Source organism: Heptranchias perlo, chromosome 10 (genome assembly GCF_035084215.1).
Source record: "Heptranchias perlo isolate sHepPer1 chromosome 10, sHepPer1.hap1, whole genome shotgun sequence".
Classification (NCBI taxonomy): Eukaryota; Metazoa; Chordata; class Chondrichthyes; order Hexanchiformes; family Hexanchidae; genus Heptranchias; species Heptranchias perlo.
In genome coordinates, this window is record NC_090334.1 from 63,115,382 (window position 1) to 63,134,930 (window position 19,549).

Here is a 19,549-nt window from a genome sequence, read left to right on the forward strand (position 1 = left end):
CTTTGAACTCTCCTTCCCTCCCAAATTCTCAGACTCTGGCCTCTTGTGTATCCCTCCCCCTCCCTTCGCCCCACCATTGATAGTTATGCCGCCAGCCACCTCTCCTTAAAACCCTGCTTAAAACCTACCTCTTTGACCAAGCTTTTGGTCATCCGTGCTAAGATTTCCTTCTTTGGCACGGTGTCCAAGTTTTTGATTAAACCTCTAAAGCATCCGGAGACATTTTTCTACATTTAAGATGCTATATGAAGTTGTTGTTGCGGACTTGCGCTCCTTACTGAAATTTACCAGTATGAGATGCAACTGCTGTTCTTTTTCCTCCTGAGCCTATTCACCTTTTCCTCGTGTATATGTGGGCTGCAAGGGAGACTGCAATGGCTACAGGAAGAGGGCCCAGATTTATTAGCCAATTAGCATTTCTTCAGTTTCAAATGGAGCCCATTTGGATTACTATACATGTCAATAGCATTTCACCATTGTTGAGTCGCAAAGAACATGCTGCACTACAGCAGGGCAATCTGCTTACTGCTGGCAGCAAGAACCAAGTTACCTGATGGGAGAGAAATGTCTCCAGTCCTATGCCCCTGAATGCCTCCCTTCCTCCCACCCCCTGTCCCCCTCACAAAAAGAGACCAAAACATCAGGCTATGGCTTCTGCTCCTGTGAAGCTCCTTCCAACCAAATGGAAAACAATAACCACTGCTGTGAAGAGGTGTCAGAGGCATAGCTAGCCACAGGAGTACACTCTTAAGGTCACATTCTTCCAATACTCAGGATGGTAGAATTTGTGGGAGAGACAGTTATAGTGTTCAAGTCTTCAGTTAGCCCCTCACATTCTGCTGCACTTGGGGTTAAGAGAGTTAGCTGTTGTATTTCTCCTCAATATCTGCTCATTGACAGATGATCTAGGTCTTATACCCACACTTTTCGGAAAATGGTGCAAAGGATATAGGTTTAAGGAATATGAAGGTGATGTCCCAGAAAAATTAGCTTACACTGGAATGTGACTGGATCAAAGATATAGTTGGAGGATTTAGAAGCATCAGAAGAAGTCATGATATGCAATACAGAAAACCGTCCAGTTATTCAAAGGTCACTGGCAGACCTTTGTGAAATAGCTGGCCCCTCATGCCAGCCTCCGACTCTACTTAGTGATGCTTCCAGGTGTTCAGTTACAGTAGACTGGAAAGATTTGCTGAAAGTACTTCTGGCCCCATCAGCCCAAACACTTCCGTCCAGACTATCAGTCAGAGCCCTTGCTGTATAACGTAGCTTGAAATAGAAAAGTTTATTGGGCAAACCTATTCAGTTATAAGTTTTTATTTGCTACATCAGGAACATTTAATTATCTATTTTATAAAAAAAAATTACTATGAATAAAACTTCCAGCTAATTTATTGCAGTTTTAATGTGCACTTCTATTTATTACTGATAAACTTAGCTTGATACAGTATACAACTGGGATTTTTTGCACTACATTTTCTCATTCCTGTTTTGGAATCAGTTAAAATGTAGCATACCCACAGCTATAAAAGGGCACTTGCTGAGTCAGATGAAAGCAATATTCTGATACCGATGTCAATTTGAAAAAAAAAGTTTTAATCCACCTGATGTTCAAGTTCATCAAAAAAGTTGCAGAAAACAACTTTTCTCTTCTACAATTCTAATCTGTATTTCAGACTAAAAAAATATAAATTAGGTTCTTAAGTAAAAGCAAAAGAGCAATTTTAGTGCAATTTAAAAGCATACCACCAACTTACTTCAACTGTTGGTTATAATTAGACCAGCTTATCAATATTCAAGTGGGAAAAGAGATACAAACACCCTTTAGCACGTGACTTTTAGGCCCACTTCGAATGATAGTAAACCCACCTTGAGCAAGCATGTTGAATTCCAGGAAAAGAGCTATGTGGTAAAGCTCCATTGCTTCTTCAGTCCTTGACATGTTACCTTTTCCTGCAACCATCGCTTGGACTTCACTCAGGCTCCCTACAGATGGGTTGCAATGCAGTACTAGAGACAAATCCACTAGATCTGTATACATACAATGTAAAATTACTTTTGCATATTTCTTTGGAATGATGGACTCATCTAGTATGATTCTAGTTGGAGTCTGCAGAGTTCGATCTGTAATTTCTTCACCAGTCCTTATGCGTCTTTGGAGAAGGTTTCTAAAAAATGGAGAACGTGCAGACAGGACAGCCTTATGCCCACAGAGTTCCTCATCTAAACAACTTGGACTTCCTCCAAATGCTTCCACTAATTCAGAATCAGATGAAAAGCTGAGAACAGCATCGTAATAGCACATACTGTCAAAAAGTTCTCGCATATCAACATCCAGTGAATTTGGGGTTCCAAACTCTTCAGTAAGTTGTACCAAGATATCGACATTTTGGAATCTGGAGTCCTCTATTCCAAACTCTCCAGTGTACAGATAATGTAATAGTGCTGAAAACATGGGCAAATCTATGCCAGCTGTGTTTATGTCCATCATAATCTCAGCACCATACTCGGGCGAGGATGAAAGCAGAGTCTTAAAAAAAGGACACCTTGCAGCCAGAATGGCACGATGTACAGGAAAGCAAGTGTCTTGGAATATTAAGTCAACATCAGTGCAGTACTTGTATTCATAAAGATCTGCTAGATCTCTTTGCAAAGTCCGTGCATCTGGTCTTGCCAAATTACCTTGCAATGAAAGCTCCTTCAAAGCTGCAGTGCCTTCATATTCTTCTACTAATGCATTTACATCCCTTACATCCCATCCAGAAAGGAGCTCACGCATCTGCTTAGCATGATCAGCAGACCGATTAGATTTACGTCTTTTTATAAATCTCTTTTTCAGAGTTGCAAGACCAGAGCTCTTTTTCTTTTTGTCTTGTGGTTTCTCATGGCTGTGTTCAAGGCTATATAATTTTGATTCACATCCATATCCTTGATGCAAGTAGGAGGATGTTCCTGTGCAATAAAAACAAAAATTCATACTGTGCTCAGTGTGCCATATGTCAAACATCTGTTCCTCCAATTAAAAAAAGTCTGTTACTTTGTAATCTGCCAAAACCATCAGGTACAAGAAAATGACAGTGAAAAACTGCTGGATAATTTTTTATGTAAAATGCAAGTCAATTTCACCAAACTTTTCCTAACTTAACTGAAACTATTGTTAACAATCTCAGTATTATGTATCAGCAATTTATTCCTCTCCACCCTCTTGCCATTGTTCTCTATTCCTGAAAGCAGGCTCCTTTTTGAGGGGTATTTTCACAGGTGCCTTCATTTTCGGTACCTCACCCAAGTCCCACTTTTGAGGTATACACTTAGATAGTGAGTGTTGGCAGGTTTTTCAACCATAGGGAGGCATCACACACACAAGTCCAATCTTCTCACAAAATTTCCACACAGATGCCCTTCGAGAAGAGTCAACTGATAGCAATTAGCAGTGAGAACCCTGTCTAGTTTACTCCCTCCCCTCAAACCTGGTAAATTGTAGCATCCTAGCCAAGATTACCTAACTTAACACAGACCAGGGATGGAACCAGAAACTTTCTGGATCCATATGGTCATTATTTTTAAATTAATATATTATGACCATGTACTGCAGTATTACAATTCCCTACCTTGCACCATTGTAGGAAAACTGTGACCACAAAGACTGCAGCAGTTCAAGGAAAAGGTCCACCACTACCTTCTTTAGGGCAACTAGGAATGGGCAATAAACGCAACTTTGCCAGCATTGCCCACATCCCAGAAACAAATACATTGTAAAAAAAAGTTATCACTAAACAATTCACAGCCATCAGGAGATGTCAATAGGCTTATTACAACCAGAACATCAAGGAAACTACCGGAGCTACATCCTAAACTTACTTTAGGACATTTGGGACTGAGATGAGGAGAAATTTCTTCACTCAGAGGGTGGTGAACCTGTGGAATTCTCTACCACAGAAGGCTGTGGAGGCCAAGTCACTGAACATATTTAAGAAGGAGCTAGATCGATTTCTAGACACAAAAGGCATCAAGGGGTATGGGGAGAGAGTGGGAATATGGCATTGAGATAGAGGATCAGCCATGATCATATTGAATGGCGGAGCAGGCTCGAAGGGCCAAATGGCCTACTCCTGCTCCTATTTTCTATGTCTATGTTTAAGACCTACTGGTTTCATAAAACATTATCCAGGATAAATGGAACATAACGTACCTATAAATGTTTGTTGAGCCTGTGAATTTCCTCCTACCCTCTGGGAGAAAGAGTGAGGGTAGTTAGATGCATTAACACCCATTTTCTCAGGTCAAACAATGTAGCATTCTGGCCGCCAAATCAGCAGCTACAAATTCCAGAAGTGGGTGCAGGTCATCAGATGCAGAACTACCATCTCAGCAGTTTGTTCAGCCATTTCTGGAAATATTCAAAACAAAACATCAGTGGCAGTTTAAAAACACAAACACAAAGAAGAGACTAGAAAAATACCCAAGTAATTTGTAGAAATAACGAGAAAGAAAATCTGTACATTTGCAATATAAACCAAAAATTCTGAAATACACAGATCAATCAGCATATGTGGAAAGAAAAGACAATTTAATCTTACAGGTGTGTACACTTCAACTGATACTGAATGATCAGGTTGCATATTTCCAACAATTTGTTTTTATTTCAAGTAATTTGTACCCTTTCAAACTAAAGTAAAATGTCTGAAGGATTGACCTCGGTCATCTCAGGGCAAACAGTTGACCCAAGCATGGAACCAATCAATCCAGAAGTTATGCAAGCTTAAAATTACATTTTATAGCTCTAGAAATAAAACAGAGGTGTAATATTGAAGAAAGGTCAATATTTCTGCTGTATTTGCAATCCTAGTGTTCTACTAGCAGTTAATCCTCTGCCTGTGTGCAATTATGGGCTTCTGATCACCGCCCTAGATTGCATGTTGAAAACAAGAGATGACATGTCAATGCACCATAATGCCAGCTGCAAACTGGCTAATCTTCCCAATCCAGTTCTGCAGCTCTTGTCAGGCTCCTTTCACCTTTTTTAACCAAAACACCAAAAACCCTTTCAATCATCTATCTGAAAATAGAACCAGCTCTGCATTTAATTTCAAGGAACATAATTCAAGACAATAGGCTGCATGCAACTAACTAAGGTGGTAACAGGTGGTCTAGCCAACAACTTGTACTTACTTTTAAAACAGATAACTTAAAAGAAAACTATAAAGTCTCAAAATTTCTATTTTTTTGTTAAAAAGTGTGGTAAGACCCAGCAAAGTCAGATTACTGATGTTTAAAAAAAAATTTATTGGAGAAAATACATACATGTATTTTATGAAGTCGCTGGACAGTTTTGCTACATGACCCTTACCGGAAAATTGGTGGAATAGTTAAGTGTATGCTTGAAACAATGTGCTGTGGTGGTCAGGGTAATTTGGTGTTATCCTCCAGTTTGAGTCTTGGAGATTTCAAGAGTGATGCCTATGCCGGAAGGGAAGGGCAGGGGGCTCACAGGCTTAGGTCATCGTCCTATTGGAGGTTTTCACATCCAGTCGAATGGAAAAGAATCCATGACAACTTGTGATCTCATTTCAAGTTGACTCTTTCTTACCTTCCTGTGAAGCAATCTTAGTGTGTGCATAAAGACGACTGGGTTAGTAAATTTCCTCAAAAGGGCTCCAGACTTCCTGGTACTTTCAGAGCTCCAATCAGGATCTATATGTTGCACACTCTTATTGGCATATGCCTCAAGTCCTGCAAGAAGGTGCATAAAGAAATGCAACCAACCTTACAATGAGCAGGTGGGTGAATGACTGATTTTAACTAAAAATAACAAAATCTGAAATTGCATCATCTAATTAAAATTGCTTTATTGACCGACTTGTTGATTTACAGTTGGAAATAAAATGGTAAGCACTATAACATGAATACTGCAACAGCACATCATCAAACCATGGCCATTTGTTTGGCCTTGTACAAAGGACATATCAGTACAAGATTACATGCAAGCCCTTAAGCACAAACTTTCTTTACTGAAAAACTGCCTGAACAAATCCTGATTTGAAAGGTGCACGGAGGGTAGAAACCAACAAGATTTTTCCAGAACCACATATACACATGTAACATACACAAGTCTTTTTCCACATACACTTATTTTGAAAACAATATACCAGCAGGTGCCAAACTGAATAGTTTAATAACTATTCAGTCTGGGTTCCACCAGAGCCACTCAGCTCCAGACTTCATCACAGCCTTGATTCAGGCGGAATTCCATAGGAGAGTTGAGTGTGTAACTGCCCTCAACATCAAGGCAATATTCGACCGAGTATGGCATCAAGGAGTTTGAGCAAAACTGAGGCAAATGGGGGTCCAGGGGAAATCCCTTGAAAGGGAGTCATACCTGATACAAAGGAAGATGGTTGTGGTCAATGGAGGCCACTCATCACAGTCCCAGGAATACATTGTAACCATATTCATGGCCTCCTCCTAGGCCTTGCCACCTTCTGTGACATCTCATGGTCTCATTCATTGCCAAGGCCATCTCCAACCACTTCCTTGTACCCCTCACCACCCATATCGTCCCACCCCCTTCCAACCTCATTTTGTTCTGTGTCCACTCCTGGAAAGAAAAACTCTTCCCCCAAATGACTTATAATTGCACTTTCAAACTCCCAACTGCTTAGCCTTTAGCCCTCCATTCACCACAACATTTTTGCAGCCATGGATTTGCTCAACTGCTTTCTTACCTCCACCTTTGATACATTTGTCCCCAGCGAAATAATTACCATTTCCCATTCCAGTCATTCCTCGGTACGGCCCCCATCTTGGTTCCCTCTAGTCCAAGGGGCGCAAGACTTAAGCATATCTAGCCCACAACTGGTTTAGCCATCAGTCACCAGGCCTGGCTAGGCAACATCAAGCATCGGGCCTCCTTCTCCCTGCCAAAACCACCCACTACTCCAGTATTAGCCTGAAGAGCAAGGTAACCCCAGGCTTCTTTTCTCCACTCCAACCATCTCCTTAAACCACTTTCCCCTGTCACCAAGACTGAGATCATCTGTTCAGCTGCCTCTGCTGCTTCCCCTTGCCCATACAAGACCAGTCCCAGAATCCCCCCATGCTCTAACCCTGAAGCCGCATCTCTCCTCATACCCTCTCCAAGCTCATCTGGTCATTGAGACCCACCTCCTGGTCGCTTGGAACCACTTCCACAAAGCTGCCAACCACCCTTCCTGGCATCCATGCTATCTGACATTGTAAATGGTTCCCTCTCCTCGGGTACTATCCACCTTCCATTCAAAACCACTGTCACCACAACTTCCTCAAAAAATCCACCGTATTCCCCTCTGTCCTTATAAACTACCATCTCCAACCTCCCTCTCCTCTCCATGCTCATCTTTTCCGCAACTCCATGTTTGAAACTCTCCAATCAGGTTTCCGCCCACCCACAGCACTGAAATGGCTTTAACAAAAGTTGCAAATGATATTTTCTGTGGTACATTCCCTCTCCTTGATCTCTGCAACCTTTGGCACAGTCAACCACACCATCCTGCTCCAATGACTCTCCTCGTCATTCAGCTCAGTGGGATGGCCCTCACCTGGTTCCTCTCATACCTAACCAATCATACCCATCGTATTTTGAGCAATGACATCTCTTCCCAGCCCCGCTCCACTACTTCCGGAGATCCCAAGTATCTCCCCATGGATTCCTCATCTACATGCTGCTCGTTTGCGACATCAGCCAGGCAAGGCGTGAGCATCCACGCTTACGCTGATAACACCCAGCTCTACTTCTCCACCACATCTCTTGACCCCTCCACTGTCTGTGTTGTCAGATTGCTTGTGCAACATCCAGTCTTGAACGAGCTACAATTTCTTCCAGCTAAACATTGGGAAGACCAATGGAATTGTCTTTGGCCCCCACCACAAACTCTGTACATTGGCCATTGATTCCATTCACCTCTCCAGCCACCGTCTCACGCTGAAAGAGATTGTTTGGAGCTTTAGCGTCTTATTTAACCCCGAACTGAGCTCTGACCCTAAATATTCTCCATCACAAAGACTGCCTACTTGCACTAACATCGCCAGTCTCCACTCTTACCTCAGCCAATTTGCAACTGAAACTCTCATACGTACAATTGTTACATCCAAACTCGACTGTTCCGATGCTCTCCTGTCCAGCCTCCCATCCTCCACCTTCCGTTAACTTGAGCTCATTCAAAACTCTGCTGCCCTTATCCTATCCCACACTAAGTACTGCTCATCCATCACCACTGTCCTCAGTCACCTTCATTGGCTCCTGTTCCCCCAATACCATAAATTTTAAATTCTCATCCTTTTGTTTAAATCCCCTCTTGGGTTTCACCCCTTCTATCTCTGTAGACTCCTCCAGCCCAAAACACCCCTTGAACTTTCCATTCCCCTGGCTCTGGCCTCTTATGCATTGCGCCGCCTTCACTCCATCATTGGCAGCTGTGCCTTCAGTCGCCCAGGCCCCATGCTTTGGAATTCCTTCCCTAAACCCCTCTGTCCTTTAAGACTATGCTTAAACCCCACCTCTGACCAAGCCTTTGGCTACCCTGCCTAATATCGCCTCCTATGGCACAGCGTCTTTTTTATTCCACCTCTGTAAAGCCATTTAAGATTTTATGTTTTTAAGTTGAAGGCGTTATATAAATGCATGCTGTTGTCATCCATGCTTTTGTCATCTCCTGACTCAACTATCACAATGCTCTCCTGGCCAACAGCCCATCCTCCACCCTCAAACTTGAGCTCAACCAAAACTATGCTGCCAGTATCCTAACCCACACCAAATCCCTCACCCATCACCCTTATTTATGCTTGCTGAACTACATTGGCTCCCGGTCCATCAATGCCTCCAATTTAAAATTCTCATCCTAGTGTTTAATCTCCACAGCCCAACCATCGTTAGCTGCTTCAATGACCTTCTCTCCATCATAAGGTCAGAGGTGGGGCTGTTTGTTGACAATTATACCATGTTTATCTCCATCCACAACTCCTCAGACAGGTGGGCATGCCCCCATCAAAAATAATTCCCAGGCACTCATCATTCACATACCCCTTCAGTGATTTCTAAATCATCACTGCCAATAACTGTAATTTGCGTACTGCAATAAAAGTGATTGAATGTTACATACACCTATAGCCGAGGTTATGACAAATCGGTGTCCCACTGCACTCAACCTAACTTGTTCTCTTCATGTGTCTATATTCAGAGTTGTTCTGAGCTGTAAAGCTTTTTTCAGTCTGTGTCAGCTTTTTTGAGGTCTGTGTCAGCTTTTCTGAAGCTATTGGTCAGCTTTTCCTAGTTTTCTAGGTTGGCACATGTGCAAATATCATTCATGTTGATGGAAAAGATGACAGAAATTAATGTATTGCAAATGGGATGACAGGTTTGTATAGGTATACAAATTTCTAAAAATAATTCATGCAAGGGTGTATTCATTTTACAGACTTTTATGTTAAAATGTGAGTCTTTCAGGCTTATAGAATTTTCTTTTAAAGAATTAACTGAGCAGAGTCATATTATAGCCTCAGTCCTAATGGGCTTTAGGATTTATCACAGTTGTATTGAGTGAAGTGCCCCAGGGCTCAGACCACTATAGTTTCTAGTTTACATTTAGGTTCTGAAACTCAATATAACTTGGTTAAATTTGCAGAAGATACTAAACTAGAAGGGGCAATGGAATTGAAGGCGGCAGCTCAAAAACCACAGAATGAGAACAAAATATGCAAGACAGCCAAACAATGCCAGGTGAAATTTAATACAGAGAAGTGTAAAGTATGGAACATAGGAAGGAAAAATGGGTAACATATATACCGCATGAATGGTGTTGAAATATCTATGGATGAAGCTTAAATGGACCCAAGTATTAGTAGACTCCATGTTCATCCAACACAGAACAGTAATCAACAAAGCTAACAGAATGTTAGATAACATAGTCAAGACAGTGAATACAAGTCAGAGGAAGCCATGATAAAACTATACTGCTCTGGTCAGACCTCACCTTAAATACTGTGTCCAGTTCTAGTTGCTGAGAAACATGGGAAACAGTCAAGCGCTGAGGCAGTGCAATGAAGAGGCATAAGGCTGATCTCATGTAAGGAGTCTGAGTTTAGGAAAAACTGGAGACACTTGGGCTTTTTAAACTTAGAATGGAGTAAATGGTATAGGAAAGGTTAAATCTGGAATACCACTATAAAGTAAATTGTGGGAGTAGGACAAGGGAACACAGGTACAAAGGATTTACTTTATCCAGTAGAATAAAGAAATCACAGATTGTCTACAAACAATTCAGATACCAAGAAGTTAGAACACAGTTGGCTGAATTATTTTTTTTTTAAAAACTTCAATACATAGGTATTGAAGTTTTTAAAAAAAAATAATTTCAGAAATAGAAGTCATGTTGAATGAGCAAAAGCTCCAAATTTGCTCAATTTCCCTGAAGTTTACATTCATGCACTTCCCTGTTGGCTATTCCGCAGTTCAACGTTGTAACAAGAAATATTTTAATACTTGACAACAGCAAAAATTTAACTGTCCAACATTACGACTGTACACATTTGCTATGGCATCTTCGGCACTTCAAGCATTTGGTTTCTTGATATCCACACATCTGGCTGAATATAAAATGTTTTAATTTCACCAGCCACATCTCAAGGAAAGTATATAATCTCAACCATTGATCCAAGTTATTACTGGCAGAACAAAACAAGAGGATAATACACATCCTCGAGAAACTTCTAAAGAGCTGAGTATCTTTCATGTTTCTTTGTAAATAATTTACGGAGAGCTACAACATCCGGTGAAACTGGGACGGGGACCGAAATCAATATACTCCTTCCACTTTTAGGGAAAGAATCAATTAAAGGAACCAAAGACAATACTGAAATTACTAAGAAACACCTCCACTCTTACAAATTCCAATTTGCAATTATGAAAAATCCACTACCAAATATTTCTTCCCCAATGAAAACAGTATTAGGGGAACAAATTCTGCTATGTTTCTTTTCCCTCAGTAAGGATGGAACAGAGTTAATTATTTAAATATAATTTAATCCACAATAAAAAAAACCATAGCCACTGCACCACAGTTTAGTAAAATATCAAAAGGCCTTAAACATACTTGCTGGTTTAAAATCATTTAATTGTGCAAAAAACTTAATACATTAACGGATTAGATAAAACTGTGTTATAAAGCTATTTAGAGGGACTCAAGATGTCAAACTGCGAGAGCAAAGCTCAAGCACTTTATCATTGGAACCACAAGGTATCGCTGCCTTGAAACATCCTGAAAATTATTGGGAATATATATCTACAGATCACACTGGCAAAATCCAGCTAGATGGCAACAAATATCAATCTTGACAAATTTTATATGGAAGAGGAATGAACCTTACAAAATTTTCCTGTCTACAAGTTTTGTCAGGCTCCAAGACGGAAGAGAACATCGTCAGCCACCTGACTGCACTGGGAATTAGAGACATGCTGCAGAATGTAAGCAGGCAAAAGACAGCTGGAGAGCAATCCAGTTTTATTTTATATACGGACAGGGTCAGTTTCTCTCACTCAGAATAGAATGTCGTAGAATCCATGGCGACTAGGCTCGTATGCTCTTATTGTAAAATTTTTAAATTTAAAAAAAATCTACATTTTATCTCACCACCTGAATTGTTTTGATTTTGTTGTAATAACAGAATCAGATACATAAATCACATATGCCATATATAGCTCTCAGACATATAGTTATTTTAATAACTCCCTGGACTATCTGAAAAGTAAACAACTATAAATATGAGCTGTGAGTCATCTTACCTATTTTCTTCTACCACATAAACTTGATTACTGTAATTCCGTTATTGTAATGGGACAGTAGCAAAATGCTTCTATGCAACAGATTTTTTTAAATGACTTTTACTTCCCTAATACATATTACGGTCAGCATCAAAATATTTTGATAAATTTGACCTTAGCATTAAACTTTTATCTGTAAACGTTTATGAATGGCTACTGAAAGTGATCAGATTTCAGCACTAGTCTGATAAACAGTTGCTGGGATACTGGACCAGATTGTGCGCACTCTAAAATCAATTGTCTTGCCATTTTGTCGATTTCTTCTCCTTCACCCCTAGGTCCCATAAGATTTATAAGGTGAAGAGCCTGTCAACATAACCCATTATTATGATTGCAAAATCTAAATTCTTTCAAGATTTTACAGCCACTTCGAAACGTAAACACATCAAGACAATTCAGAAGCACAGTAGAATTTTTTCACTAAAGTATGACTGCATGTTCATTCATTTTAGCCATACAATGCTTTTAATCAACAAATGCACTACATTGGATGCAGTTTATCCAATAACACATCATTGGAAATGCACAGAGGAAACAATATGAAATATTCAAATGGTTAATCTGAGGCACCTCTTGTTTGCACAATCTGAATTTATTATATAAGGTCTAAAAATTCTCACCTAGAACTATAAAATTGGTATTTCATGACTTAAAAATGAATGCTGGTACCTCCTTCCTCCCACCCCCTTTCAAAACTAGCTACTTTTCAACTATATCACTCATGGTTCCAATCTAAAAAGCTACTTTTCTTCCTTCCTCGTCTCCCACCCTTGACCACCATTTAGTGTCTCCCGAGAGGAGAGTTTTCCATTTTGTCAAAAAGCAGTGTGGCGATCTGTTATGTCAGATCTCTTTGCTGCATGTTATCCAGCAGGTCCATCTTCAGCAACCAGTCACAGCAGGTACTGTAGTTTTTAAACAACATGCTGCACCGGGAACAAATCTAATAGACATTGTCTTTTCCAGTTGAGGGGCTCAATACAGGCTGTTTTTGATGCACTTTGTTGGGGGGGGGGGGGGGGGGGGGGCGGTTAGAAGAATAAAGCATTGCTCTTGTAAATTTTTGAGTTTTCCCTACCACTTCTCTTCAAGTCTCCCACACAAGAGGTTGGCACCTGCCAATGTCAAGTGATCAAATCAACTGTTATGAGATGTGGAACAGCAACTAGAGGTCTTGATTTTTCTGCCGCGAATGGGGAATCATGGGTGTGAATCTGTGACACACTCCACAGCACAGTGTACTTGAATATCAACACTGTCCCATCCTTAACTGAACTGTAACGGAAGTCTGATTTTTGTTTTAATAAACACTCCTTTGGTAAAACAAACAAGTCAGCGAAAGATTGTAAAATTGTGGCAACATGTTCCCACTATAAATCAGAATACAAGCCTGGTTAACATCAAAGAAACTTTAATACAAGACAAAATACATAGGGTGGTTTGAGGATTTATTGCTAATGAGCCACAACCTCAGAATAAGATTTTACATTGTTGCTAGTTTAGTGATATTTGCCAGCTTGGCTCAGTTGCTGGTTTTAGCTCCACTCCAGAACTGGAGCACAATCTAGGCTTATAATTCAGTGTAGTACAGTGGAACTGCTGTCTTTCAGATGAGACATTAAGCCAAGGCCTGTCTGCCTGTTCAGTTGGCACTATTTGAAGAGATGCAGGGAATTGTCCTGAAGTCCTGGCTAACGTTCCTCGCTGAAGCAACACCATCAAAACATATTTATCTCATTTGTTGTTTTGTGGTACCTCATGATCTTGATGCCTGAAAGTTCTGTACATCATTTGGCCATGCTCAAAAAAGACAGCTCTACGGGCAAAGCAACCCAAAAGACGACTTAACGATAAGAACCATACACCTGAACCAGAACGCTATCTCTTGGATAACACAACAGTAACTCCATCATGCCCAAGCATGGCTAAACTTCTGGGCTTTCACCAAGCTCAGTGTATCCCAATAAAATGGGATCAGATGGCAATTCTTCCCCATCCATTCTATAACTTCAGATCATAAGGAAAATGGCTCAGCATAATAAGAAAATATTGTACACATTATCTCACAATTGATGGGTGCGGATTGATTATCTCATTAAGCAGCAGATAATTTTAATTTGAATTACTTTTTTTTTTAAACTTTGGGATTTTAGTTCAGAGAGAATGTGTGCAGTGTTCCTCTTACGAGGGCAAGGGGGAGGGGTGCTCTTGTTGTGGTGACATTCCGTACCAATTATCAGTCTGCACGAAACTGGAGGGACATGGGGAAATTCAGAATCTGATCTCCATTCTTAGCTATTGCTAACAGACACCTGCACAAGAGTACAACCACTGTACTAAGGCACAAACCAAAGACTACTGAAGGATAACGATAAAGCAGCCCAAAAGAAGTTTAAGGTTGGGGAAGGAGTGACGCAGCATTGTCATATCCCTCCCCTTCCCCCACCAGCAGCTAAATATCACTTAGCACAGTCTGTCGGGGTCATCCATCAATCACTTAAAAAGAATCCCATTACCATATACTCTATTTACAATACAAGGCATCTACAAGAATGCTAAATATTTTAAAAAGATAGTTGCCTTTAATTGTTTCAAATAAATTGTTGACAGTGAACACATGAAGGCATACAGTGAAAGCATGCCCTCTACTAGGATTTTGCACAAGCCAACATAAAATCTAATGTTTCCATTTACATGCAAATTCCATCTCGGATTTGTGGTGGTGGGGGGGGGGGGGGGGGGGGGGGAAGAGAGATAAAATGACAATGAAAATTAAGTTCTGGAAATAATATGCCTCAAAAATTATACAGTGTCGCTTGTTTTGGGTTGTATCAGTTATGTGCTCTCAAACAGGAACCCTATGGAAAAGCATCTGGGACATCCTGTAACAACAGCTCCAATGCAAGGTACATCATGAAACAGACAATATATTTGGAGAGGTGTTATATACACACTCCCATTGACACTACAAACAGTACATTAGACCATTTGCGAAGACATAACCTATCATTGACTGCGTTAATGTGCGTATGCAGTAAGATTCCTTTCCTAAAATGCCTCTTACCATTAGATGGTATAATATCATTTTCATAATGGCATTTATTAACGATTGGTACTGGAAGCTATAGTTTATTTAATTTTAATATATTTAATCTCGTCCTAAGCTAAATACCTAAGTTTCCATTTTGAAAGGATGTGCTGTAACAGCATTAGTAAAATCATCTGGTTCTCACTAGCACATTTGAGAGAATGATAAAAGGACTCCCTTGTAACAGAATACTGAGCATATTTTGACCACAATCAGATTTAATTCCAACAGAAAGCACCACAAATACCTGGAGTAGAACTTGTATGGAAGTTTGGAATGCCCTGAACCCCAACTCCTTTCCCATTTATCCTTTAAAATGAATCAAATACTTTTATAATGAAAACATTCAGGTTACTACAGGCACATTTTATGGTTCCAAAACACTAACTGCTTATATTTGGTTTTATATTTTTAGCTTTTAAATACTTTTAACTGTAACCTGCTCAAATAAGCCTTTCACTAAACTGCATGATAAGATTAAAATAATATATTGGTTAAATTGTTTAACAGCCCCATGGAAACGGGTAATGAATGCGCTTAAGTGAGTTAGCAAAGTTGTCCATTTTGCCTTGTGCATTTATCGGCTTAAAATTTCTAGTCAGCATAGTGATTATGTTGTATATATGCTGTCACACAAAAACAAAAAGTCAGCCCTTTTACAATTCAAATTAAAAAGAGTTTGAATTTAGAAACGTGGGGACTATAAATAACCTTGCTAGCTTAGATCTTGCATGACCATGACTTAGTAGAGTTGTTCAAAATCATGAAAGGTTTCGATAGAGTAATTAAGGAGAAACTGTTTCCAGTGGCAGAAGGGTCAGTAACCAGAGCAGACAGATTTAAGGTAATCGGCAAAAGAACCAGGCGAGATGAGGAATTTTTTTTTAACGCAGTGAGTGGTCATGATCTGGAATGCACTGCCTGAAAAGGTGGTGGAAGCAGATTCAATAATAACTTTCAAAAGGGAAATGGATAAATACTTGAAGGGGAAAAATTTGCATGGTTACAGGGAAAGGTCAGGGGAATGGGACTAACTGGATAGCTCTTTCAAAGAGCCGGCACAGGCACGATGGGCTGAATGGCCTCCTGTGCTGTATCATTCTGTAACTGCACAGCCACCTAGTGGCCAGAGTGTACAATTACATTGTGACAGCTGACATAGCAAAATGAATGGATCATAAAATCATAGAAATTTATGGCACAGAAGGAGACCATTCAGCCCATTGTGTCTGTGCCAGCCGAAAATGGACCATCCAGTCTAATCCCACTTTCCAGCTCTTGGACAAGAGCTCATTTGAGATTCGAACCCAGGGCCTCTGGCAAGTCTAAATCTACAATCCCAAAGCGAGAATCATACCCCTAGACCAACAAGCCATATGTTGACATAGCAATTTAAAATAGTAAATGTTGACAAAAGCTTGAGCAAAACACAGGAAATTCCTAATCTCCATAAGGCATGCATTTTCCTCTGTCGTCAAAAAGCTAAAAAAGGAGGGGGATGAGTCATCTCGGAATACTCTAATATACTTCTGATTATGGCTTCAGCAAATTGGCATTAGCGGACACCCGAAAGGTGGTTGGCTGCACACACTCTGGGGAGATTTAATATATATTTTAAATCTTTCCAAATGGTTGTGAGTAAATGCACTGCCTACTGTGGTATTGAGGCATACAAACCAAAAAAGGTCCCCATTAAGTACTGAATTAAATCTCAGCTGGGTCAGTTCTACATCTGGCCCGAGTACTGCTTGGGGTGGGGGGGTGGCGGAGGGATTGGGTTGGGGGGGGGGGGGGGGAAGAAAAGAGAAGTCATCCAGGGCTTCCATTCCTGATTATTATCCTACAACCCCTTGATGAAAAATACACTGACATAGATGGCAGGTGAGGGCAGAACAAGACCCAACTGTGATCATCCACTGCCCAGGCTAATACATGGAAAATGGGCAACTGAGTGCTATAACAAAATGCAGGATACAGCACTCCTGAAATCTTGTCTATGTTATACACTTATACACTACAAATATTTGTCTTAACAGTTTGATGTTGCTCTGGTTCTTCATATTGGAAGATAACACCTTTTGTAAAATCAAAGAGGACAAGCAAGCATGAAACCATTTCACAAATGATAAACCAGTAGCTGTACTAGCACCCGAAGCAATCACAAGGGTCCACCTTAAGAATGCCACAGCCCTGATTTAGACATTCCAACCAACCTCAATATCACAGGTCACTTTTAAAAAGTTACTGGATTTATATAAATGGATAATAAAGTCTATGCAAAAACACTAAATGTTGAGACAAACATAGTGCTATTTATAACCACCAGGTTATAGGCTGTTTATAGCCCATAAACTTGAAACAAACCCCAAGTATCTAAGAAGCAAAATAAATCCATAGGTATGTCACCATAATTGTTTTTAATTCCAAAACAGATCACAAGATCAATTATATGATCTCATCTGCTGTATTTTCTAGTGATTCTATTAAAATTAATAAAATGTCTCTACTGTGTACTAGACGGAAATACTGATAACAAAAGAGAGTATATATATGCTGTACTGTGTAGAGGCAATAAAAACAGATATCATCTCTCTGAAGGGGATGAAGAGAGGATAGAAGACGCCATAAAAAATTCTAACGCCCATACTGACATAACTCACCCACAGTGAAAAAAATGCAGAAAATGTGAGATGACTAATGCTTATTACTGAGTTTGCACCCGTTACAACCTACATGTCACAGAATCTGCCACTAACAGTAACATAAATAGTGTGTGTATGTTGGGGGGGGGGGGGGGGGAAAGAGTTAGCGACCAGTTGCATATTCCATTCTCTCACAAACTGTCGACTTTTTCTTTAACCTTATAAAAAAGTGATTGCACCCGTTGAAATGTCGGAGCGGCTGACGGCGTCAAGCTCCCCCTAAACTAGCAGCTCGGAGAGGAGGCGTCTGGCTCCGGATTCTCTCGGAACCCAAAGTGCCCGCCTCCTCCCCCCGGGCTTGGTGGGCAGATTATCGGCGCCACAAACAATTAAAAGCGCGCACACACACACACACAGACAGACAGACACAAGACAGAGTGCAATCGGTAGCGGCAGCTGTCCGTCACCGAGGGCCTCGGGGGTTGGTCAAACTCCCTCTTTTACCCATCGCGGCCGCTTTTACCTGAACTTTCTCCGTGTTCGCCTGCAGCCCCCCTCCTCCTCCTCCTCCTCCTCCTCTCCAACTCGCCGCTCCTTCCAGCCAAGTTTCTTGGGTTTAAATCCGACTCCCGACTACAGCTGAAGACCTCTGACCTTCCAGCGCTCTCTCTCCCTCCCTCGGTCGGTCGGTCGGTCGGGGTCACTCAGCTCCCACACCCGGCGAGGCTTCCCTCAGCCCGGACCGATTCCCGCTCCATCTTTTTTTTAATCCCGAGACAAACTAACTCCGCTCACCACATAACAAATCGGATTATCTCTTCCCCCCCCAACACACACTGCCGTCCAAACCGCTACCCCATTGCACCGCGCTCCTGACGATCCAACCAATCGGAAACTCCGTTATTGAGAAATTTGGCCTCCGATTGGGAAAGAAGAGCCGCCGAGGGCCCGGGCGGGGGAATTCCAGTGACAGCTCCACCTGTCGGCTGAGAGAAGCCACAGCGCCAACTTTAATGCAGCGCTCTGCCACAGTATTTTTTTTTTGTAGCTAAGCACCTGTAGCTTAGCAACCCTTCGATAGGAGAGAATGAAACGTTTGTTTCTTACTTGGGGTCTTACCCATCCTGTAAACAGAACAAAAGGTTTGAGCGAGTTTGCAAGGCTGTCATTCAGTCAAGGGTGTCATTAAATGAATGGAAGGAGAAAGATTGAGTTGTTTGTGACCATTGCTTGAATCCTGAGTTAAAAACAAACCAAAAAGCATCACCAACACAATGCACAAGGTCTGCCAGCATTTCGAGTACAAAAAAAAAGACACGCTCATGTTTTATAAAGGGATCTTTCCTCTGAACGTTAACGTGTCCATATTTTTCTTTTAGGTGTAGGCAGATCTGTGTATTTCCAACGTTTTCTGGTTTTATTTCACATGTTATATATATATTCAGCATTTGCATTGTGTATTTTTAACCTCAACTTTAAGATTGACTTACAACCTTCAATCCACTCCCACATAATTACTCAGGCTTACAGCCTTCGCTCACTCCCACATAATTATACATTAGTTTGCAATGAATTTTTATAATAAACTTTTTTCTTAACATTGCAGCGGGCGTATCGTTCACAGCTCCAACACTGAATCTGAGTGACATAGAACAAAGAATATTATGGCTAGCCGAGCTGTTTGAGATTTTTGACATCGGATTGTACAACATGTCAAATATACTTTACTGTTATTTAATGTTTAAGGAGTAATTATATTTAATATAGTAAAATTAAAGAACTAAAGCTAGGAAGATTTTGATTTGATACATTAGTATTGTAAAACAATTAGTGAGTATATAGAGATGCATGGGATAATCAAAGACAACCAGGATAAATCTGTTAAAGGAAAGTTGTATTTGTCAGACTTAAAAGTTTTTTGAAGATGTGACTGATTGGATGGATAAAAGGAATGCAGTAGAT

The 19,549-nt window shown here is 40.6% G+C and overlaps 1 protein-coding gene across 1 annotated transcript in view; it reads right to left on the reverse strand.

Moving 5' to 3' along the window:
• The window catches only part of btbd7 (BTB (POZ) domain containing 7), a 59,533-nt gene extending 41,116 nt beyond the window's left edge, over positions 1-18,417 (reverse strand). The window contains exons 1-3 of the mRNA XM_067991939.1: positions 18,111-18,417; positions 4,196-4,393; positions 1,873-2,955 (exon numbers count right to left, since the gene is read on the reverse strand). Of these exons, the coding sequence (XP_067848040.1) occupies positions 1,873-2,955; positions 4,196-4,277 (1,165 nt within the window). The 5' untranslated portion in view covers positions 4,278-4,393; positions 18,111-18,417. The remainder of the gene's footprint in view (positions 1-1,872; positions 2,956-4,195; positions 4,394-18,110) is intronic.
• Positions 18,418-19,549: the final 1,132 nt, after the last annotated feature.